This window comes from Rhineura floridana, chromosome 11 (genome assembly GCF_030035675.1).
Source record: "Rhineura floridana isolate rRhiFlo1 chromosome 11, rRhiFlo1.hap2, whole genome shotgun sequence".
Lineage (NCBI taxonomy): Eukaryota > Metazoa > Chordata > Lepidosauria > Squamata > Rhineuridae > Rhineura > Rhineura floridana.
This window is the reverse complement of record NC_084490.1, coordinates 30,079,672-30,104,995: the sequence shown is the minus strand read 5'-3', so window position 1 is coordinate 30,104,995 and position 25,324 is coordinate 30,079,672. Positions and strand designations below refer to the sequence as shown.

The window sequence follows — 25,324 nt, the reverse complement described above, 5'->3', positions numbered from 1 at the left end:
TCATGGATAGCAAACTCCGGATGCTTTTAGACTGAAACTCCCATCAGCTGCAGCCAGGATGATCAGAGTTGGTGGAGACTGTAACTGAAGATCATCTGGAGAATATGACATTGACTACACTTTGTCTACATGATTTCGGCAGGGGGAAATAGGATTCCGTAGTTAACATGCTAATAGACATATGAGGTGGTCAACTGACCATTTTCTTTATTTCTTTTACTTGGAAAGGGAGCTCCCATCGATGTCACTTGGAAATAAATTTCAAATAGAAACTGCAGCTACATAGCTGTAGTTTCAGGCAGAACTAGCAACTTAAAGTTATTTTTGTCTCTACTCCCTAATGGAGTACCTGACTGGGCCAAATTACTGATTAAATTCCTGTCACAAGTCATTCTATAGAAACCAGATCTCATAGAAAGTAGAGGCGCCTTTACTGCAATTAGTCAGTAGTGCTGATGATCAATAAGCTTTATTAAAAGATATATCTATTACAGAAAAGGATGCCAGAGCAAATATCTTTCAAGGTCAGACATACCTTCTCAGTATGGGAACTATCCCCATGGATGGGTCCCAGAGAAGCAATCCCACAGAATCCCGGAGAAAATTTCAATGGTTTGACACATATCCTAGCTGACTTCCCTAAAACTGACTTCCATGTTTTATGCTAGCATGTGCTAAATGGAGCTGGTTTTTTCTATGGCATGCACATGCAATTTGATTTTGTGTTAGATGTGCCAGCTAAAATGGGACTCCTAGGGACTTTTTTACCAGTGATGTGCACAGCTCCCCCATCTGCCATGTGGCCCTGATCTGTTAGCCCATATTTGGCCAGTCTTTTATCCCCACCCTGGTCCATCCCCAAAGAAACTCAGGACGTGGCTCTAAGTGTTTTTTAAATCCTATTTTATGTAGAGGGTCAGCAGATGTCAGAGGAAGGGTGGGATATTTTGTCTCCCCCCACCCCAATGAGAGCAGGAAGATTCATCATGTGCGGTGCTACTAGTTTGTGATTTGGATGACAAGAAAATGATGACGTGTGATGGACATGAACAATCTGATGACTACAACATAAAGTGAATATTTGCATGTCAGAAATCATTGATCACCCAATAGCTCTAAAACAATACTAGTCTATATGAAGGCAGTTCAAAGAAAGATGGAAACCTACCTTGTACATGCCATTGGTCCAACTAGCTTAATAATACCTAAACTGGCTGGGCATTTTTTTCAGGGTTTCAGGCAGAAGTCTTTTCCAGTACTACCTGGAGATTCCAATGACCGAACCTGGGATGTACCACTAAGGTATGAACCTTCTCCTATCTATCTTGCCTAGTATTGTCTTATCCAGTATTCCCCGATCTAGCAAAGATATTTCACAATACTGACCTGCTACCTAATTATTTCTGTAACTGGAGATGCCAGGGATTGCAACTGAAAATGAAAACATATATCTGCCCCTGAGATATGGGTCCTCCCCATTTTTCAGCTCTGAGTCACCCAGAGATGCAGCATAGAATAGACATGGAAGAGAGCTGCTATCTGCATGGGTTCATTCTTCCATCATCACAAGATGCATCTCTGTTGAATAAACAGTCATTTGCAGGGTATTAGTGAGATACAATAATTCCTGCATTGGTTCATACTATAATATTATATTTATTTTGAACTTATTTACTGAATCAAGTGACCCTTGTTATGTTATTATATGGGACCATTTGAAAATAGATAGGTGACAGGAAAAGTAAAAGTTGACAAACACCTCTAGATTACGCCAAAATGATAGGATGCAACCAAATTCCCTTAAAAACTTTGAAATACCTTTAGTTGTAAGATCAGATGTCTTCTCCAGCTGCTTTAAGATACAGTGTATTGATCATGTGCTAAGACATACATCCTTGTGATCAAGCACTTTCTATCTTCATCTGGCACTTACCATTGTACATGTAATTGATGTTTTTGTCTTTGAAAGATTGCATATGTAATGATGATAGTTACCAAATGTTGCATCAGCAAATAGTGACAGCATGCTTGTGAAGGAGAGTTATTAAAGTCTGTTTGGGCTTTGGGGATCTTACTCCCAAGAGTCCAGCACACCCAATCAGAAAATGCAGTTGGAACCTCCTGAGCTCTGTGTTGCTTCTTCTACATTTCTAGCAAATATAAACAAATAATTAGTGCATGCAATATGCATCTCATTAATGCATGAAACAGTCACATTTGAACAATCAGCTTCTTTGCATGTCTCCAAGTTCTAGTGTTATGAGAGAGTAAGATTTTTTTTCTCTATTCACTTTCAGTACACTTTAGAACAGTTGCCTGAAAGAAGTGACTGTGATGTACACTGGGCTCCGTCTGCTTCTCCTGACTAACAACAGTCAACAAAGCTCTTCCAATAGTGGTGGTCTAACAGCAGCTTGGCTCAAGCATGGTTATCCCAAACTTGGTAATACCTATCTGCTACGCTGATGCTAGCTGTTGCTCAGTTACCAGTGCTACATAGCCCTGTGGTCAGTGACAGCTACCACATAAAAAAATGTTTATGAGGGAGATTTCAGTTTGTGTGCATGAGAGAGATGGTGGCTGAACAAACAAGTGGGCAGGGCAGGTCCTAAGCTATGCCTCGTATCAGTCAATTTCAGGCTTATGATTTTTTAAAAAAACTTTAGATAAGGAAATCAAGAAAAGTATAGTTTGCCTTGAATTCAAAAAAACAATAACTGTTAGTTGATCCTAGAAACGTGGGAGAACTTTTGTTCAGTTTGCCTTTAAAGGCCTCCAAGAGGTCTTCTGTATCTTTAAAAGTTGTGCAGGGGGAAGGGAGAATTCCACCTTGTGGTTTTTCCCATTACAGGGTTGCAAGAACACCTGCACTTGGCTGACTTTCTCTTCTCCTAAAGATACAGGATCAGTCTCAGGCCATGGACCTGGCAACCCTAATTCAAACACAGACCCCAAAAGTCAACCTACACAAACTACAAACAGTGGATGAGAGGGAAACATTAAGATGTTAGCAACTGGTGGCTGAAGTGAGTAACCAAACCCAGAAGCTGCTGAAAGGGTTTTTAACCTGAAGGAGATACTCCAAGTCAACAAAGAGATGGTGAACTTTGTGCATAACATCAAAGCATAGTAATTCAAGGGATGGGGGTATTTTCAAGGGAGGGGGTATTTTTATTTAACAAGGTGGAATGTAAAAATTCCTTACTGGCGATAGTATACAGGCACTATCATGGCTGTATAATTTGCATGTCAGAATTCATTTATCACCCCAAAACTTCCATATCACCTCAAATACAATACTAGTCTATGTGAAAGAAGTTCAAAGAAACAAAGGAACCTGCTTTATACCAATTTGGACCATTGGCCCAACTAGTTTAATGCTGTCTACACTGTCTGGACATTTTCTTCAGAGTTTTAGGCAGGAGCCTTCCTCAGTCCTACTTGGAGATTTCAGCACTGAGCATGGGATGTTCCACTGAGCTACAACCATTTCCCATATCATACCTTCTCCAGTATTTCCTGACTTGATACTTAACATATGTTTTGGACCATTGCCAATGCTAACTGATGCTGATGGGAGGTGAAGTCCAAACTTTTTGAGGGCACTAGGTTGAGAAAGGCTGATCTACTCTGACTCATTAGATTCCCACCATCTCTGGCATATGTTGTCCGCATTACTGACCTGCTACCTAATTATTTCTGTAACTGGAGATGCCAGGGATTAAAATTGATAATGACATCATATCTCTGCTCCTCAGATATGGGTCTTCCCACTTTTTCAGCTCTGAGTCACCCAGAGATGCAGCACAGAATAGACATGGAGGAGGAGATGCTATTTGCATGGATTCATTCTTCCATCATCACACACAAATGCAACTCCGTAGAATAAACATTATTTTTGCAGGGCATTCATGAGATACAATAATTCCTGCATTTGCACATATATAATATTATACTTGTTTTGAACATTTTTACTGTATCAGGCTGATTCCATAAAGGAAGCCACAAACCTGAACTTACAAGATCTGAACAGGGTGGCTCACTACAGATGCTATTGTAGGTCGCCAATTCACAGGGTCGCCATATGTCATGATTGACTTGAAGGCACATAACAACAACAACTGTATCAGGTTACCCTTGTTCATGTTAATGAGACCATTTGAAAATAGGTGACAGGAAAAGGAAAAGTTGACAAACACTTCTAGATTGCAGCAAAATAATACGAAGCAACCCAGTCCCCTTAAAGTTTTGGAATACCTTTAATTGTAAGATCCAACTTCGCCTCCAGCTGCTTTAGGGTGCAATGTATTGTTTATGTGCAAGGATCAGAGCTTGGAAAAGTTACTTTTTTGAACTACAACTCCCATCAGCCCCAGCCAGCATGGCCATTGGATTGGGCTGATGGGAATTGTAGTTTAAAAAAGTAACTTTTCCAAGCTCTGTCAAGGTCATACATCCTTGTAACCAAGTACTTTTTATCTTCCTCTGGCACTTACACAATACATGTGGCTGATATTTTTGCCTTTAAAAGATTGCATATGTATTTATGATAGTTGCCAAATGTTGTATCAGCAAATAGTGATAACATGCATGGGAAGGGGGTTGTTAAAGTCTGTTGGGCTTTGGGGATCTTACTCCGAAGAGTACAGCATACCTTATCAGAAAATGTAGTGGAATCTCCTCTGCTGTGTTTTGCTTCTTCTATGTTTCTAGCAAATTTAAACAAATAATTATTGGATCATATATACATCTTCTCAATTCATGAAAAACAGTTACATTTGTGGGTGAAACTTGTGCATAACATTATCTCAGATATCCAAGTACAGTTTCAAATGATTTAGTGCTGAGGTGCCAGGATAGGCTCGGTGAGGGAAGCCCCTATTTGAAAGAGTGGGATAGAGCATGATATCTGAAATGTGATCCAGAAGGGCCATTTCACTAAAAAAAAGTGGGGCCCTTTTCCTGTCCCGAAGGCATTTGAAGAAAATGCCAGGCCTCTAAGTGATGATGGAAGAATATGGATGGAATAGCATCCTCTGTTTTAAAATTATGCATGAAAAACCTGATTTTGGATACCAGCAGAATATCCAAATAATAATCAAGATGCAACATCTTGGTAGTTATAAAGCCACAAATCTGGCTTTTAGAACACTGACAGTTGGTTCTTTCTCAGCATGCCTGTAGTATCATAGACTCCAATGTTAAGTTTCTTATATTAATTAAAAATTTGCCAGGCATTATTTTTGAACTGCGGAAGATGAAGGTCAGGGTATGGGGCAAGATCAGTAACAGGACTCTTGGCTTTATAATATATCCCTATTGTGAGCCCTGCCGAGAGGGGTTGATGGGTGAGGGTGAGACAGAGGAGGAGGACGTGGACTGGGATGAATCTTTTGAGGAGGGGTCCAGCAGCAGAATGGACCTAGAGGGTGCCCCAACCCCTGTCATTGACACCACAGCCCCCATAACTCCAGACTTCCCTGCGGGAGCTCAGTCTGACCTGTCAGGTGCTTCCCAGCTGTGTGGACTTCCACTTTCCCTGCCTGAACTGACAGTTAACAGCCCCCCTCTGTTGGAGGAGGAAGACAAGAGACTGGTTGAGGCTCCACCTTTGCCCCCTACCCAAAGATACTTGAGGCGGGAAATTCAATACACCCAGCTAAGGAGGAGCCTCCGTTTGTGCGCACGTTCGCAACCTACTTAGGAAGACTTGGGGGAAAACAGTTGCTGAGTCAACATCTTGGAGTCACAAAGTCATGCTTAGATAGTGATAAGGATAAGCTGAGTTCCTAGAAAGAATAGCTAGTTACATGAGGCACTCTGCATTGCATCTGTCTATTACTTTAATAAAAACAGAAAACACCACTGTCGAGTCTGAGTCTCCCAGCTTCAGGCAAGACAGTCCCTTCCTTCAAAAGGAGCCAAGGATGGCAAGCACACAAGAAATAACCAATTCCTGCCTTGCCAACTGATCCGGAGGGCTCTGTCAATAGTAGGCCTTTGCAGCCATGTCAGGGGAAGTCCTGGCCTGGCTTCGAAACTTCTCCCTTAGCCTGGCCACACATGTTGTGTGGCATTGGGGTGTGGCAGGGTAGCTATTTAAGCCCTGCTCCCCCCCATGTGTCTTTCCAGCCTTACACAGAGCTGGGGCAGGATGCCTTCATCAAAGCTTTGTTGCCTGGATTTGGGTGCTCTGTTTGGTGGTGGACCAGGTCGGGAAAAGGTAGTGATCGCAGTGAGCAGCGCAATCACATTTGGATGAGGTGCACAATTGCAGTTGGCAGTGGCCATGTTGTGAATAGCAGTGGCCAGCAGACTTTGCAGGATTGTGCAAGCCTGTACGGTTTGGAGTTGGGGGGCTGGGGTCGATGTGGCGGTCATTGTTTTGGGAGCCTAGCAGGCCCACTGGTTGAGCATTATCATCCCTGGTGGTATAAGTTCCGGGCATTATAAGCCCCTTTCCTTAAACTGATAAGCCTGCCTTTTGGCTGTCGTTTGGAGGGCCTAGTTTCTGGTAACCATTTTGGGGCCTAGCCAGCCTTTTTCTGCAGGCCATTTTGAAAGCCTCATGCTCTGGTGGCCATTTTGGGTAGACTTTTTGCTCTCAGTGGCCATTTTGAATAGGGTTTTGGCATTGGAGGCCATTTGGTGGGCAATTTCGCCCCCCCTATTCTGTGGATTGTTAATTTTACTTGCATTGGGTTTTGAAGGCCTTGGACTTTCAGTGGGGGGCTTGGCTTTGATTAAGCACTCCTTATAAGGCCTCAACTTTTGGGCAGTTTATTTGGTTAGTTTTGTGGGCCTAAAGTGGAAAATTCCATCTCTGAGGGTAGTTGTTATTGGTATATCGATAAGATGGAAGGGGACGGATGTTGCAACAGGACTGGGCAGACAAAAGATAAGTATGTGCATTCTTACTTCCCTGTAATGGAGAATTACCTGGCGAATCACAGAGCTAAGTAGAAGTGGGAAATGGGTAAAGCCCCTTATTGGGTATCTTGGGACACATGACTGTACCTTGTACAAACCTATAAAAGACCCTTTATGTGAGGAAGAAGGCAGTCTCCCACCATAGCGCACGCTGGCCGGGGCTCCTTGTAATTGTAAGTATAATAAACAGCTGTAAGCTTCAACCTGCCTCAGTGTCATTTCCTGGACAAGGACTCCATTAAGGAGAAAATTCCACAACAGGCCTGCAGCAGTGACAACAGCAACAATAATTTATTTGGTTAATGTTGTGGGCCTTCATCAGGGATGAAAACAACAATAACAACAATAAATAAATAAAGGTGTCAGTTTTAGCACACATTGAGTCTTTGGAGAAACTGAACCGTCAATTTTCAGAGGGCAGACAAAAAAGGACTAAAGTGGTTCAGGAGAAGAAGACTAAAAAGGTTATTTGTGATACTGATTGGAATGTGTTTTGGACCATCTGGCTGCCTTAGAAGGTTTGTCTGGTCAGTTTGCTCTGGAGACTGCAGTACCTGAAGTAGAACCTGTGGCTGCAGGGATCCCAGAAGTAGAGGGTGCTGTTCAATCTGCTCTGGGTGAGTTAGATTAGTCTCTTCCACAGGGTCAATCTTGGGGTTTTCCCAGGTGGCCTTGCAAGAGTTCTTAGTCCATGCCTTGGGATACTGGTCAGGAATGAACTTACCCTGCTTAGGCAGGAGCAATTCCCACTATGCATGGGCAGGGTGTTTCCCCTTCATTACAGCAGCCTGTTTGGGATGCCTGTAAACAGGTAAGGCAACCTGTGGGCATGCAGGCAACCACATGTTTCAGGAGTGGCTCAAAGGGTTGTAGATGCTCTGTTCAGGCTGGGACAATTCCATTGGGTGAGACATCTGCTCCTTTGGGGGTTCATCTATTTCTGGCAACCAATAGAGTGTATTTGGAAAGATGAATATGTACTTGTCTTTTCCTTGCTCTATCAGGAGCCTGAACAGAAGGACAAGGATAAGCAGGAGGGACAATGAGAAATTTAAGAAGAAGATTGATGGGGCAATTGGTTTGCAGGGTTTCTGATTTACATCAGGGTTTTGCTTCAGTGGCAGCCTATGTGGGTTTCTACTTTGGTAAAATATCTGGATATTATTTTCACAGCTCACACTGATTTTATGGGATCAGCATGCTGGCCTCTGATGAATCTTTTTGGATGAGGGCAGCAGTTGATTTGAATTTGAAGAGGGACAGGAAGGACCCAGAATTGTGGCTGCAGTATATGATGGTGGCCCTGTTCAATGGGACAGAATTGACAGTGGGCATTTGTTGGGTAAGTCTCCCACACTGGTGCCTTCCCATGGTCCACGGGGCAGGGGGTTCAACCCCCCCTGCTCTGTTGGGAGTTCAGTGCTAAAGGCACTCCTGTAAATTCAGGCATGAATGTTTCACCTGTGCTGGCTCCCACTCCTTTACAGGTTGCCCTAGAGTGTGCGGCTTCAAAGGGGCACAGCATGGGAAGAAGTCTAGATCTGGTGGCCAGCCCCTGAGTAAGGGCCCCCACCCCAATTAGGGTTTGGAGGCTTTTGGCTTTGTTGCATTACTACCCTAATTAGGCTGGTGCCTTCTTTTGTTCCTGCTTGCTTTGGCACTTGCCGATTCAATCTGCTTCTTTTCTGGGGTGTGTGTGATTCGATCTGGGTTTGTTTTTCTTTTTGTTTTTGTGGCAAAAAGTGTAATTTTTAACTTAAATGCTTAGTAAATCATCAAGGTATTCCATATATTTCCCTATTTACATATCAATGAGGCAGATAACCACCTGAGTCTGTCTCTTATTTATTTATTTATTTATTTATTTATTTATATATATATATATATATATATATATATATATATATATATATATATATATATATATATATATATATATATACACATACATACCACCCCATAGCCGAAGCTCTCTGGGCGGTTTATAGTAGCTAAAAACATTGAAAACAAATAATCTTGCCTTGGACTAACCAATGTGCTGCTTAATTATTCCCCTCCCTTTCACTATTCACTATTCTTGAATGAGTTTGTCAGCAGCACTCCAGCATCATCATTACCACCACAAGTGCCACCTTGTATTTTTATTCACACAAACACATTTAGCACAGAGACAGAGAGAAACAGCCTATGATGAGTTGAGGACAGCAGAAGTGAAAGTGGGGCAGGGCCAGGGTGGGTTGCATGGGTCAGTCTCTCTCATCATTCTCTGTGTTCACCGCCCAGAGAACTATTGCTAGTTGGGCGGTATAAAAGTCTAATAAATAATAATAATAATAATAATAATCTTCATCATGTTTCCCCTGCAAGAGGATGAAGATTTAGAATGCTCTGAGATGTCTTGTTTGAAAAAACACAACATTGCAGGATGATTTAACAATTATCATTATTTATTTATTATTTATTTATTTTATTTATTTATATCCCACCCTTCGTCCCAGCAGGAGCCCAGGGAGGCAAACAAAAATGGTAAAAACACCCTAAAGCATCATAAAAACAGACCTTAAAACACATTAAAAACAAAACAACGATAAAAACATTTTAAAAAAGGCTTTAAAAACATCATTAAAAAGGGTTAAAAACATATTGTTAAAAATATTAAAAAAGCATTTCTAACACAGACACAGACTGGGATAGGTCTCAACTTAAAAGGCTTGTTGAAAGAGGAAAGTCTTCAAAAGGCACCAAAAAGATAACAGAGATGGCTCCTGCGTAATATTTAAGGGGAGGGAATTCCACAGGATAAGTGTGGCCACAATAAAGATCCGTTTCCTATATTGTGCAGAATGGACCTCCTGATAAGATGGTATCTGCAGGAGGCCCTCACCTGCAGAGCCACAGTGATCAACTGGGTATATTCACTAGTAGGCAAAAAACGTTGAGGTTTAAGGATGTCCCTATAGCCCACAGATATTTCTATCAAACTTTAAAAAGCAGGGAAATTGGGCAGCTATAGTGAATGCACCAGGGGAGCAGGAGACCTGACCTCCTCTCTGAGATATTGGACTGTCCTACAAATTGGTTAAAATGCCAACACAATTCCACCTTGTGGTTTTTCCCATTACAGAGTTGCAAGAACACCTGTACTTGGGTGACTTTCTCTTCTCCTAAAGATACAGGATCAGTCTCAGGCCATGGACCTGGCAACCCTACTCCCAACCAATTTCCTCCACCTCCCTCTCCCCTCCACCTTCCTCTCTACCCCTACCTTCATACTCTTCTCTCCCCTTCCCTCTCCTCCCCCATACCTGCCCCTCCCCCAGGTCAGTTTAACCTATTCTAAACATGGTTGCACAGGAGTAAATCCCACTGAACTCAAAAAGCATGCAAATGATCAAACCTATTCTCCCCTCTTTCTTCTCCCTTCCCTTTTACCCTTTCCCCTTCCTTCACCCCTCCTCCTCCCCTTCCAATCCCCTCCCCACCTCCCCTCCCTTCCTCCTTCTGTCTCCTGACCCCTACCCCCTCCTCCTCCTATTTTACCTGTTCCAAGTATGACTTCATGGGAGTAAATCTGTCGAGGTGCAGGGTTGGGGTCCCGGGGATTTAGAGGAATGGGATTCAGGAGAACTAGAGAGAAGGGGGGGGGAATAACTTCACCACAATGGAGTGAAGACGAAGCAGAGGAAATTCCAGAGATAGAGTTGCCTAGCAACGGGAACCTTGAAGGCTTGGTAGATTCAGAGGCTTCTCGGGAACAGAACAGGCGGTGGAAGAGGGAGGGCTGTCCAAGTCAGAAAAGCCGCAGGAGAGTTTTACACTTGCTCCCCCCCTCTCCCCCATACCGGAGTCGGAGACTTCAGAGGAGGAGGGGCCCGTGCTTCCCCCCTCGCTGAGTACTCGAAGACATTTGAAAAGACAAGAGAGGAGGGAAGGAAGGAGGGTGGTGACTGAGGGCCCGTTAAGGAGGAGTGAAAGGCTGCACGCCCGTTTGCCCCCTTCTTAAGAGACAGGCGGGAAAGCAGCCCCTTGCTCTGTCAACTTTCTTCCACGTCGCAGGACCTGTAACTCTGTGTTGCTTCATGAGAAGGCGCAGTCTTTGTTTGGATGTTACCTTAATAAAAACTGAATTGCTTTCAACCACAAGCCTGGTTTCTGAGTCCCATCCTGCGCCTGACAGCTTGACAGAGCCACCTAAATCACCCTCTACGCTCTCTTCACTTGACCGTGACAAGATGTCAAAGGGAGCGGCGGGGGGAACAAATCCCACTTCTGAGACGGAAGAAGTGAGACTTTTGAGGGCTAATGTGGCTGATCTGCAGACGGATGTTCAAACCTTGCTGGCAGCTGTCAAGGCGCTGAAAACGGATAATCAGGCCTTGCAAGCCACGGTCGATCGGATGCGGGCAGCCCCTCCAGCCGCGGCGGTGAAGGTTCCCATTGGATTACCCCCAAAGTATGTGGGGCAAAGTGATCAGTTGGCAACTTTTGTGTCTCAATGTGAGTTATACTTGGATGTCAGCAATGCAGAATTTCCGAGTGATGGGGCTAAAGTGGCATTCGTGATCAGCCTCCTGGAGGGAGAAGCTGCAAAATGGGTGACCCCGTACCTGGTGAGAAAGGATACCCTCCTAGGAAGATACAGAGGATTTATCCAAGAAATGACCGAGATGTTTCAAGACCCGCAACGAGCTGAAACAGTAGCGCGGCAGTTAGGCGCACTGAAACAAGCCAAAGGAACTGTTTCCGAGTACACTAATGCTTTTAAAATTTTGTCCCAGGAAACTGGCTATAATGAGGCAGCCCTGATGTTTATGTACTGAAGTGGACTGAATGCTGAAATCCTGGATGAGCTGGCCAGGACCTCCCCCCCCACTGACCTGCCAGGGCTAATCTGGCTATGTTTACAGATCAATCACAGGCTGGAAGGAAGGCGCCTGGAAAAGAAACAGGAGGTCCTGAGATATTCAGCCTCGGCATCCCACAGCAAGGTCCTTTCCACTTCAGGAACGGCAGGTAATACACCCAAGGGACAGGGAGGGGCTAGGCCGATACTGTCTGAAGAAGAAAAAGAGAGACGCCGCCAAGAGCGTTTATGTTTTTTCTGTTCGAAACCGGGCCATGTGGCCAGAGATTGTGGACTGAAAGGGGGGAAGGCAGAGCCGTCGGGAAACTAGAACACCCAGTCCAAGTGCAGGCCGGTGGACTGGGGGCAGCATTGTATAAAGGCCCTCCAATGACCCAACCTCCCTCCAAAGGAGTGTTGGTTCTACCTATTCGGATTACAACTTCCCAAGGAGTGATGTTTAACTCTACTGCATTAATTGACAGTGGGGCCTCCACGAATTTTATGGATGCAAAGTTAGCCAAGCGTTATGGAATTTCTAGGTGGAAACTGGATGTTCCCCTATCTGTGGAGACCATCGATGGGAGACCCCTGAAGTCAGGAGGGGTGACACACGCCACGGAGGAATTGAAACTCCAAATTCCTGGGCATGAGGAGTTCATTTCGCTGTACGTGTCAGATCTCTCAAACTTTGAGGTGATTCTGGGAATGCCCTGGCTAGCCAAGCACGAACCCAAAATAGGTTGGAAGGAGGCGGTGGTGTGGTTCACCTCTCAATATTGTCAGGAGAACTGTCAACCCGAAGGAATCAAGAACACCTTAGCAGGGGCAGTACAAGAGAGCGAGCAAGTGACCCTTCCTTCGAAGTATGAGGAATTCAAAGAGGTATTTGATGAAAAAGAGGCAGAGACTCTACCCCCCACCGCCCTTACGACTGTGCAATTGATCTCGTGCCAGGAGCCAGCATCCCATCGGGGAGAATTTACTCTCTTACAGAAATTGAGAGGGAGGCCCTGAAGGATTTTTTGGAAAAGAACCTGAAGCGAGGATTCATACGTCCCTCACAGTCCCCTGCTGGAGCGCCCCTGTTGTTTGTGAAGAAGAAGGGGGGGAGCTCAGACCTTGTAACGACTACCGTGCATTGAATCAGATCACCATCCCTAACAGTTACCCACTGCCCTTGATTTCAGAGCTACTAGACCGCCTACGCTCAGCAAAAATCTTCACGAAGCAGCTCAGAAGGGGTGCTGGTGCCAGCGGCAGGAGACTTTCTGAAGGAATTACAAGCTGCGCAACAGACGTTGAAACAGCAGTTAAATGAAGCCAAGACGGAGTACAAGAGAGTTGCTGATCTGCACAGGAGAGAGCCCCCCCCCTCCAACCAGGAGACCAGGTATGGCTGTCCACCCGTTTCCTTCAGATGCCAGGCAAATGTAGGAAATTAAAAGACAAGAGGGTGGGGCCTTTTGAAATAGAGGCTCAAATCAATCCTGTGGCATATCGACTGAAGTTACCAGACACGTTCAAAATGCACCCTGTGTTTCATCGATCTCTGTTAACGAAAGCAGCCCCTCCCAGTGATTTACGGCCAGAGGAGCCTCCAGGGGCTCCGCTCCTGGTCAATGAGCAGACTGAGTTTGAAGTTGAGGAAATTCTGGACTCCAGAATAAGGCGCAACAAATTGCAGTATTTGATTCATTGGAAGGGCTATGGACCAGCAGATAGATCCTGGGAAGCTGAAACTGATGTGCATGCTCCAGAATTGGTAAAACTTTTCCATCAACGCTTTCCCCATCGCCCCAAGCCAGTCAAGGGGGGAGGGGCACAGCCTGAGAGAAGGGGTGATGTCGAGGTGCAGGGTTGGGGTCCGGGGATTTAGAGGAATGGGATTCAGGAGAACTAGAGAGAAGGGGGGGAATAACTTCACCACAATGGAGTGAAGACGAAGCAGAGGAAATTCCAGAGATAGAGTTGCCTAGCAACGGGAACCTTGAAGGCTTGGTAGATTCAGACGCTTCTCGGGAAGTTCCCACGCCTCCTCTGCTCCAAAGCTCAGAACAGGCGGGGGAAGAGGGAGGGCTGTCCAAGTCAGAAAAGCCGCAGGAGAGTTTTACACTTGCTCCCCCCTCTCCCCCATACCGGAGTCGGAGACTTCAGAGGAGGAGGGGCCCGTGCTTCCCCCCTCGCCGCGTACTCGAAGACATTTGAAAAGACAAGAGAGGAGGGAAGGAAGGAGGGCAGTGACTGAGGGCCCATTAAGGAGGAGTGAAAGGCTGCACGCCCGTTTGCCCCCTTCTTAAGAGACAGGCGGGAAAGCAGCCCCTTGCTCTGTCAACTTTCTTCCACATCGCAGGATCTATAACTCTGTGTTGCTTCATGAGAAGGCGCAGTCTTTGTTTGGATGTTACCTTAATAAAAACTGAATTGCTTTCAACCACAAGCCTGGTTCCTGAGTCCCATCCTGGGCCTGACAAAATCCCATTGAACTCATACGCAAGCAAATGATCAGACCTGCCTTTTCCCTTCCGCCTCTCTCCTCTCCTTCTCCCTCTTGCCTTCCTCTTTTCTCTCCCTTCCTCCTTCGTTATTCTCCCTTCCATTCATTCTTCTTTCTCCTCCCCTGCCCCCTCCCTCCCCCTTCCCGCCATGGACAGTTTCACCTATCCTAAGCATGACAGCATGACAGTGAATCCAACTGAACTCAATAAGCATGCAAATGATCAATCCATTCTCAGCAAACTTACATAGGATCCAGTTTCTTACCTCCCGGATTAAAAAGCAGAGAAATTCACTAATAGGTAAAAAAAAAACCACCAAAAACCTTGCAATGTAAGAACATACCTATAGCCAACAGACATTTCTAATCAAGCTTTAGGAAGCAGGGGAATTGGGCACCTATAATGAATGCACCAGGGGAACAGGAGGCCTGGCCTACTCTCTGAAATATTTTATTGCATATAAATTTGTAAAAATGCAAACACAATTGGGGTTGGTCTTTCACAGTCCACGCCACTTCCTATTGTTGTGACCCAGGTTGGGAGGGAAGGCATTGATGAGGGTGACACCAACTTTGAGGACTGGGGCAACAAGCTGAGGGAGGGGTCAAGCAGTGAGGAGAGCTCAAAGTGTGCCCAGACCCGTGGCCCTGACCATTCAACTCCCCCCAATCTTGCCCCCCCTACTGGAGCACAACCTGAACTGTCAGAGACTGCTCCATTAGACACACATCCCTTGCCTATGCCAGAGATGCCACTTTTTCAACCTGAAGTTTCCCAGCTGAGCGCCCCTCAGCTTTCCTCGTAAGGGAGTCGCTCCATCCCCTTGATCATTCTGGTTGCCCTCTTCTGAACCTTTTCCAACTCTATAATATCCTTTTTGAGATGAGGCGACCAGAACTGTACACAGTAATCCAAATGCGGCTGCACCATAGATTTATACAACGGCATTATGATATTGGCTGTTTTATTTTCAATACCTTTCCTAATTATCCCTAGCATGGAATTTGCCTTTTTCACAGCTGCCGCACACTGGGTCGACATCTTCATTGTGCTGTCCACTACAACCCCGTGGTCTCTCTCCTGGTCGGTCACCGCCAGTTCAGACCCCATGAGCGTATATGTGAAATTCAGATTTTTTGCTCCAATATGCATAATTTTACACTTGTTTATACTGAATTGCATTTGTCATTTTTCCACCAATTCACTCAGGTTGGAGAGGTCTTTTTGGAGCTCTTTGCAATCCCTTTTTGTTTTAACAACCCTGAATAATTTAGTGTCGTCAGCAAACTTGGCCACTTCACTGCTCACTCCTAATTCTAGGTCATTAATGAACAAGTTGAAAAGTACAGGTCCCAATACTGATCCTTGAAGGACTCCACTTTCTACAGCCCTCCATTGGGAGAACTGTCCATTTATTCCTACTCTCTGCTTTCTGCGTCTTAACCAATTCCTTATCCACAAGAGGACCTCTCCTCTTATTCCATGACTGCTAAGCTTCCTCAGAAGTCTTTGGTGAGGTACCTTGTCAAATGCTATTTGAAAGTCTGAGTACACTATGTCCACTGGATCACCTCTATCTATATGCTTGTTGACACTCTCAAAGAATTCTAATAGGTTACTGAGTGTCGTGTCCATGACTGGACTCAGTAACCAGACCAGGTTGTGAAAGCAGTTCAGTCTTTATTAGAGTAATATCCAAACAGAGGCTGCGCCTTCTCATGAAGGAACACAATACACGTGTCCAGCAACATGCAAGAGAGTTGACAGAACAAGGAATTCCTTCCCCCCTTATCCTTATAAAGGGGGCATTCTGGCACGAATTCTCTCACTCCACCTTAGAGTGCTCTCTTCCCCGCCCCTCCTCTCTCTCCCCTTTGCTCGTTTTTGTTTTCTCCGGGTTCGTGGTGAAGGGGGAAGCTCTGCCCCCTCCTCTTCTGAAGATTCTACCTCTGGTATTGGGGAAAGAGGGGGGTGAATGTCATGCCCATCAGGCGGGCTTTTCTCTGGCTGTTGAGGGGGTTGAACCCCCCCTCCTTCTTGTTCTAACTGCTCTGACTCGGGGAGGGGGGCTAGCGTGGGAAATTCCTGAGAAGAGTCTGTATCTGTGTCTGATGGAGTTCCAAGGCCACTGCTGCTGGGCAACACTATCTCTGAGAGTTCTCCCTCCCCCTCTTCACACAACTCTGGGAAAATGATCTCCTCCTCATCCTCTGAAGTGCCAGGGTCCCAATCCTGCATCCTGACACCATCCCCTCTCTCATGCTGTGCCCCCCACCACTTGTCGGCTTAGGGCGATGGGGAAACCGTTGATGGAATTCTTTCACTAAATCTGGGGCATGCACATCCCTCTCATTTTCCCAAGATCTGTCAGCTGGCCCATACCCCTTCCAGTGAATTAAGTACTGTAATTGATTATGCCTCCTTCTGGAATCAAGAATCTGTTCCACTTCGAACTCTGGTTGTCCATCTACTAGAATGGGTGCCCCCGGGACTTCCAGTGGTCGTAAATCGCTGGGAGGGGCTGCTTTCGTTAGCAAGGAGCGATGAAACACAGGATGTATTTTGAAAGTAGCTGGCAACTTCAGTCTATAAGCCATGGGATTGATTTGTGCCTCCACTTCGAAAGGCCCCAATCTCTTATCCTGCAGCTTCCTACACTTGCCCGGCATCTGGAGGAAGCGAGTGGACAACCACACCTGGTCTCCTGGTTGGAGGGGGGCCCCCTCTCTTCGATGTTGATCAGCAATACTCCAGTTTGACATTGTTTAGTTGCTGTTTAAGCACCTGCTGCACTGCCTGTAATTCCTGCAGAAATTCCCCTGCTGCTGGCACAAGCACACTTGCTGCACTACTAGGGAAGGCTTTGGGATGGAACCCATAATTAGCAAAGAAGGGCGTCTGCCCAGTGCTGGTATGCACGGAATTATTATAGGCGAACTCTGCGAAATGCAAATAGGAAACCCAGTCATTCTGTTGATAAGAAACATAACAACGTAAATACCTCTCTAACATGGCGTTCAGTCTCTCCATCTGCCCGTCCATCTGGGGATAATGAGCAGAAGACAGTTTTAGCTCCGTCTGCAACTGCTTCCAAACTGCTGTCCAAAACTTAGCTGTGAACTGGGTTCCCCAATCTGAGACTAAACTGTTTGGGAACCCATGTAACCGGTAAATTTCTTTTATGAACAGCTTAGCTGTTTCTTTAGCCTCTAATGCCATTGGGCAAGGGAGGAAATGTGCCATCTTGCTAAGAGAATCCACGATGACCAATATGGCCATCATGCCTTGTGACTTCGGCAAATCAGTTATAAAATCCATGGATAAATCCTGCCAGGGTTCGTTCAGAGTAGGGAGGGGCTCCAACAGTCCTTCGGGTCTTCCCATGTCTGTCTTCACCCACATACAGACAGCACAGGATTTTACATAGTTCTCAATGTCTCTGTGCATTTGAGGCCACCAAAAGTCTTTGGCTACATTCCGTATGGTCTTAAAGATGCCAAAGTGCCCCGCTGTGATAGAGTCATGACATTGAAGCAGGATCCTGAGTCTTAGGTCCCCCTTCGGCACATATCTGGCAGCTTTAAACCACAACAGCCCATCTTCCCAATGGAAGTTTACCTCTGGGCCCTGGCTCTGTTCCATCTCCTGGAGATACTGTTGCATGCATGGATCCTCCTTTTGTGCCTTTCTGAGCTCCTCTTCCCAAGAAGGTTGACATGATCCCAACATCAGCTTCTCTGGTGGAACAACGTACTGGGGTTGGTTGTCAATTTCACCTCCTTTGTATTGTGGTTGCCTGGATAGAGCATCTGCTCTCTGTTTTTTTGCATGGGCATGGTAAGTAATCTTGAAGTTAAACCTGGTAAAGAACTGCGACCAGCGTATCTGTCTCTGATTCAGCTTCCGGGCCGTCTGTAGACTCTCCAGGTTCTTGTGGTCTGAACGCACTTCTATCTGGTGTTGAGCTCCCTCCAGGTATTGTCTCCAGTTCTCAAAAGAATCCTTGATGGCTAGTAACTCCTTTTCCCACACTGTGTAGTGCCTTTCAGCATCCCTTAGCTTTCTGGAAAAATAGGTGCAGGGGTGTAGCCCCGTTCCTTCCTCATTCATCTGCAAGAGAACCCCCCCCAATGGCAAAATCCGAAGCATCCGCTTCCACGACAAAAGGACGGGTAGGGTCGACAAAACGCAAGATGGGCTCAGATGAAAACTTTCCTTCAGCTCTTCGAAGGCGCTTGCAGCTCCCTCTGCCCATTGAAATTTCCCTTTTCCCCTCAGTGAGAGGGGCTGTTAACTTGGAAAAGCCTGGAATTAACTTTCTGTAGTAGTTGGCAAATCCCAAAAAACGTTGTACATCCTTTTTAGTGGCCGGTTGCCCCCAATCCAATATACAACTCACTTTTTCTGGGTCCATTTCCACTCCTTCTGCTGAGATGCGATATCCAAGAAAGTCCAAAGACGATAAGTCAAACACACATTTCTCTAACTTAGCATACAAATGGTTCTCTCTCAGTCTTTCCAACACAGTTTTCACATGCTGATCATGGTCTTCTTGGTTCTTTGAGAACACCAAAATATCATCTAAATAACAGATTACACACTTATCCAGGAGGTCTCTAAACACTTCGTTCATGAACTTTTGAAACACGCCGGGACTCCCAGAAAGTCTGAATGGCATCACCAAATATTCAAATTGACCATAAGAGGTCAAAAAACCTGTTTTCCATTCATGTCCCTCCTTCATTCTGATCAGATTGTATGCTCCTCTTAAGTCCAGTTTCGTGAAGATCGTTGCAGAGCGCAGTCGGTCTAACAACTCCGAAATCAGGGGCAGCGGATAGCTGTTGGAAATAGTGATTTGATTTAATGCACGGTAGTCATTACAGGGCCTCAACTCCGCCCCCTTCTTCTTCACGAACAACGGGTGCTCCAGCGGGGGACTGTGAGGGATGTATAAAGCCTCGCTTCAGGTTTTTCTCCAGAAATTCCTTCAGGGCCTCTCTCTCTTTCTCTGTGAGAGAGTAGATTCTTCCTGATGGGATGCTGGCCCCCGGTATTAAATCAATTGCACAGTCATAAGGACGGTGGGGGGGTAGCGTCTCTGCCTCTTTTTCATTGAACACATCTCTAAATTCCCCATACTTCGAGGGAAGGGTTAATTTCTTGGCTTCCTGCACTGCTCCTGCCAACGTGCCGGTGGTTCCTTCTGCCTGACAGTTTTCCTGGCAATACTGAGAAGTGAACCACACCACAGCGTCCTTCCACCTTATCTTTGGGTCATGCTTGACTAGCCAGGGCATTCCTAGGATCACATCAAAGTTTGAAAGGTCTGTTACTTACAGCAAAATGAACTCTTCGTGCCCCGGGATTTGCAATTTCAATTCCTCCGTGGTTCGCGCTACCCCCCCTCCTTTCAGGGGCCTCCCGTCTATGGTCTCCACCAGCAAGGGGGTGTCTAATTTCCATTGGGAAATTCCATAACGCTTTGCTAACTCTGCATCAATGAAATTTGTGGTTGCTCCACTGTCAATTAAGGCTGTGCAGTTAAACATCACTCCTTTGGAAGTTATAATCTGAATTGGTAGTACCAAGACTCCTTTTGAAGGAGGATTGGCCACCGGAGGCCCTTTGTACAACATAGCCCCCAGTCCACAGGCCTGTGCATGGACTGGGTTCGTTAGTTTCCCACCGGGTCTGTTTTTCCCCCTTTCAGTCCACAATCTCTAGCCACGTGGCCCGGCTTTGAACAATAGAAGTATAAACATTCTTTACGACGCCTCTCCTTTTCTTCTTCCGACAGCTTCGGCCTAGCCCCCCCCCCGTCCTTCGGTCGCGTTGCCTGATGTTCCTGGGGTTGAAAGGGTCTTGCTGCAAGATGCTGAAACTGAGTATCTCTGGATCTCCTGTTTCTTTTCCAAGCGCCTTCCTTCCAACCGATGATCGATCTGCAGGCATAGCCGAATCAGTCCAGGCAAATTATTTGGGGGGGTAGTTCTAGCCAAGTCATCCAGGACTTCAGAACTCAGTCCACTCCTATACATGAACATCAAGGCTGCATCATTATAACCAGTTTCCTGGGACAGAATTTTAAAGGCGTTAGTGTACTCTGACACAGTGCCTTTCCCTTGTTTCAAGGCGCCCAACTGCCTGGCCACCATCTTCGCCCTTTGAGGGTACTGGAACATCTCAGTCATGGCTTGCATAAATTCTCTATATCTTCCCAGAAGGCCATCCTTTCTGACCAGGTACGGAGTCACCCATTTGGCAGCTTCTCCTTGTAAGAGACTGATCACGAAGGCCACTTTGGCCACATCACTAGGAAACTCTGCATTTCTGATGTCCAAATACAATTCACATTGAGCCACGAAAGTAGAGAGCTGCTCACTCTGTCCCGCATATTTTGGTGGTAATCCTATAGGAATCTTCACCACAGCGGCCGGAGGGGCTGCTCGCATCTGATCTACCATGGTTTTCAAGGTCTGATTGTCAGTCTTCAGAGTTCTGACAGCCTCTAACAAGGTTTGAACATCTGCCTGTAGATCCACCACATTAGTCCTCAGCTGTCTCACTTCTTCCATCTCAGAAGTGGGATTTGTTCCCCCTGCTCCCTTCTCCATCTTGTCACATTCAAGCGGTGGGAGCGTTGAGGGTGAAGTAGGTGGTTCTGTCAATCTGTCGTGTCCAGGACTGGACTCAGTAACCAGACTAAGTTGTGAAAGCAGTTCAGTCTTTATTAGAGTAATATCCAAACAGAGGCTGCGCCTTCTCATGAAGGAACAGAATACACGTGTCCAGCGACATGCAAGAGAGTTGACAGAACAAGGAATTCCTGCCCCCCCTTATCCTTATAAATGGGGTTTTCTGGTGCGAATTCTCTCACTCCGCCTTAGAATGCTCTCTTCCCCACCCCTCCTCTCTCTCCCCTTTGCTCGTTTTTGTTTTCTCCGGGTTCGTGGCGAAGGGGGAAGCTCTGCCCCCTCCTCTTCTGAAGATTCTACCTCTGGTATTGGGGAAAGAGGGGGTGAACATCATGTGGGCTTTTCTCTGGCTGTTGAGGGAGTTGAATCCCCCCTCCTTCTTGTTCTAACTGCTCTGACTCAGGGAGGGGGGCTAGCGTGGGAAATTCCTGAGAAGAGTCTGTATCTGTGTCTGATGGAGTTCCAAGGCCACTGCTGCTGGGCAACACTATCTCTGAGAGTTCTCCCTCCCCCTCTTCACACAACTCTGGGAAAATGATCTCCTCCTCATCCTCTGAAGTGCCAGGGCCCCGATCCTGCATCCTGACACTGAGACAGGACTTTTCCTTGCAGAAGGCATGCTGGCTCTGCTTCAGCAAAGCTTGTTCTTCTATGTGCTTAGTTAATCTAGCTTTAATAATACTTTCTACCAGTTTTCCAGGGACAGAAGTTAAGCTAACTGGCCTGTAATTTCCGGGATCCCCTCTGGATCCCTTTTTGAAGATTGGCATTACATTTGCCACTTTCCAGTCCTCAGGCACGGAGGCGGACCCGAGGGACAAGTTACATATTTTAGTTAGCAGATCAGCAATTTCACATTTGAATTCTTTGAGAACTCTCGGGTGGATGCCATCCGGGCCTGGTGATTTGTCAGTTTTTATATTGTCATTAAGCCTAGAACTCCTCTCTCGTTACCACTATTTGTCTCAGTTCCTCAGAATCCCTTCCTGCAAATGCGAGTTCAGGTTCAGGGATCTGCCCTATATCTTCCACTGTGAAGACAGATGCAAAGAATTCATTTAGCTTCTCTGCAATCTCCTTATCGTTCTTTAGTACATTTTTGATTCCCTTATCATCCAAGGGTCCAATCGCCTCCCTAGATGGTCTCCTGCTTTGAATGTATTTATACAATTTTTTTGTTGGTTTTTATGTTCTTAGCAATGTGCTCCTCAAATTCTTTTTTAGCATCCCTTATTGTCGTCTTGCATTTCTTTTGCCAAGGTTTGTGTTCTTTTTTATTTTCTTCATTTGGACAAGACTTCCATTTTCTGAAGGAAGACTTTTTCTGTAATGGAGAATGAATTCTGATAGACCATATCTACTCTCATGCCTCTCACCTACAGTCTGAGTTGGTGTTGCACCAAATACCGTGACTGATATTGAGGAAATGTCAAAATGGCTGTTTTCTATCCATAGCACTCAGCACCCTTAATCCAAAAAGACAGGGGTAGGTGGAAGAGATCACCACCAGTGTCAGTGGACCCTACGTCTTCTGCAGAATGTAATTGGGAAGGCTCAATATATGCCACAGGGATGTTGATACCAGTAAAAATATTAAGGTTGCAACAAGGCCTGTTTTAAATAGCTTCTTTCATACTTTTAGGCCAGTCACCAGATGAAGGCTTCTTTAAAAAGATAGGGTTAGGACACTTTTTCTTTCTCTTGCTCCACTTTGGTCCATCAATTAATATATTTCTTTATTTTGCAGCAGTATCCAATCTGTACACAGGGATACTCAAAAGCTAGAAATATGGCATCCTGGTCTAAAAACATTGCTATAGGCTGTGTTTGTGAAAAGGAGGACGAGAAAGAGGCAAAACTGAGTAAGTAGAGGAATCAAAGAGCAATCTGTGAGAGAGATTTAGGAATATGGAACTTGGAGCTATTTTATGCTGGTTCATACCATTGGTCCAATTAGCTCATTATTGCCAGCACTGACTGGCAGTGGCTCTTCATAGTTTCAGACAGGGTATTTTCTTACCTAAAGATGTTGGGGATTGAAATGCTAGCCCCATGCTGTAATCATGGGGCATAGTTGTTGGGCAGCTTGTTACCCCAGACAACAACAGGCAAGAGATAATCTTCCCACTGACATTCCAGTTCTCAGGGGACCACCTATGGTCCTAGGCAATCCCACAAGAGCTCACTGATAGAGGTGGGGCAGACCAAAGCCTTTAAAGGCCTCAGCCCTGCTGCTGCTGGCCTCTTTTTTCATGCACCAGCTACTACCCCCACCACCCACCCTTGGTTTTTGTGCGTCACTGAGTTTTCTTAAAAGGGTTGCTGACTGACAGGATCACATATGAATTGTTCACCGAATCAAATTCCTCAATGGTTACTTCTTTAGCTGTTATGCGTGGATTGCTTCTGTTACAACTTAAGATAAAAATGGCATTGGACAGGATCAGACACAAAAGGGGCCACCATAAGGGTTCTTGTGGGATACCCATGCATCACGTCTTTAGCTCAGGTCTCATCCAGCACTCACTCACCTCCAGCACTCTTTGTGCAGTGGGATCAAAAGGGCATTGGCTTGTGCCCTACTGGGGTCTAACGCAGAGCAATACCCAAGGGTGGCTCCCCGAGTTGCTATTTGGGGGACAAACACTCCTTCAGCAAGGGCTGTTGGAATGAAAGCAGATCCTCAACCTGATGCCAATCCACCCCACTTACTTGTTGTAATCAAATAAAGATGTGGCCTGTTTTCACCCACAAATCATTATTGGCTCTTTTATTCCCATGGCTGATGGGAGGCTGAATCCTGAGTCTGCCTCACAATCAGGAATCTTCTGCAGTTGCTCTACCAATGGTTCTAATACACGGTTAACAATTGCAGGGTCAACCATTCACACACATAACAGCATACAATCCCATTTTTATAGACCTCTAAACATAGCTTTAGAAGAATGTCCCAAATCTAAGAGCTTCCACAAAGCAGTCTTGATCTCTTTGTTTCTCATGCTGTAAATGAATGGATTCAACATGGGAGGAATTATGGTATATATCATAGTAAAGACTATGTCCAGACCAGAAGAATCATTACTGGGAGGCTTTGCATAGGCAAAGAGTACACTGAATATAAGTACAGAGACAACAGTGACGTGAGGAAGGCAAGTGGAGAGGGCTTTTTTCTGACCATGCACTGAAGGAATTCTGAGCACTGCAGAAAAGATCTGCATGTATGTTACAATGATGAAAATAAAGCACCCCAATGCTATAATACAGGCCAGCAGAAGAAGGGCAACTTCAACTAAATAAATTTGAGAGCAGGAGAGCTTCAGTAACTTTGGGATTTCACAGAAGAACTGACTGACAGCATTAGAACAGAAGGTGTTTGCAAAAGTGCCACAAGTGTGTAACATGGAAGTAAGAAGACCACTAATCCACATAGTGACTGCCATCTGCATACAGGCTCCTCTGTGCATAATTGCCTCATATTGTAATGGGTTGCAAATGGCAACATAACGGTCGTGTGCCATTACTGTTAGAAGGAAAATATCTGAAGCTGCAAAGAAGCTGTAGAAAAAGACTTGAGCCACACACCCAGAATAAGAAATGGACCTTTTGTTCATGATGGAATTGTATATAGATTTGGGTATGATGACAGAAACAGAACCAATGTCCGCCATGGCCAAGTTTGTTAGGAAAAAGTACATTGGTGTATGAAGGTGATGGTCAAGGGCTACTGCAACAATGATGAGAAGATTCCCCATTATAGTTGTTAAGTACATTGCTAGAAACAGAAAGAAGTATAAGATCTGTAGTTCTCGTCGTTCTGAGAAGTCCCACAGCAGAAACGTGGACATGAAAGTAAAATTGCTCATTTGTTCTTCAGTACTTGCATAGTTTCTGTAGGAGGAAGAAGCCAAGAACTGTTAATCTGCCAATACTGATGAATGGGTTAATTTAAACAGGTTTCGCTATAAAATCCACCAGTACTGGACAACAATTTCTAATTAGTGGTGACTGCAAAATAATCTGTTGGTAAATTGAATCTGCTCTGTTTGCTGATATCACAAGTGCTCATTTCAATGCAAAGACACATTATTGCAAAAACACAAGCCTCTCTTTTGTTGCGCACCACCCCAATCTCCAAGCTGTGAGATCTCCAGGGGTCCCTGTGCTCGCCCTGGGTTTGGTTTCCTTGGGAAGAAGGTCAGCGGATACTGTGGTGTCTTTACGAAATGTGGTTTATTTATTTACACACATTCCAACCTGAGCTTAGGATGGAGGGGTTCAAGGCATTGCCCGTCCAATATCCAGCTTTTCCATCAGGGTTACACGAGGCACCCCCAAAGCCATGGTGCAGAGAGCCA

General features: G+C 45.5%; 1 protein-coding gene across 1 annotated transcript; it reads right to left on the bottom strand.

Moving 5' to 3' along the window:
• LOC133367709 (olfactory receptor 14A16-like) lies at positions 1 to 24,832 on the bottom strand. Its single transcript, XM_061591807.1, has 3 exons — positions 23,901 to 24,832; positions 17,799 to 17,818; positions 1 to 95 (listed from the first exon to the last, which is right to left on the bottom strand). The coding sequence occupies exons 1-3, from the start codon at positions 24,830 to 24,832 to the stop codon at positions 1 to 3; spliced, it is 1,047 nt and encodes a 348-aa protein (XP_061447791.1).
• Positions 24,833 to 25,324: the final 492 nt, after the last annotated feature.

Excerpts from the sequence above, each read along its gene's own strand:
- LOC133367709 (XM_061591807.1), bottom strand. The coding sequence starts at position 24,832 with ATGAGCAATTTTACTTTCATGTCCACGTTTCTGCTGTGGGACTTCTCA. Across the intron at positions 17,819-23,900 it reads GGACATTCTTCTAAAGCTAT|ACTCAGGATCCTGCTTCAAT; the intron begins GTTTAGAGGTCT and ends GGGGGACCTAAG. Across the intron at positions 96-17,798 it reads ACTCAGGATCCTGCTTCAAT|ATGATCTTCAGTTACAGTCT; the intron begins GTCATGACTCTA and ends CATATTCTCCAG.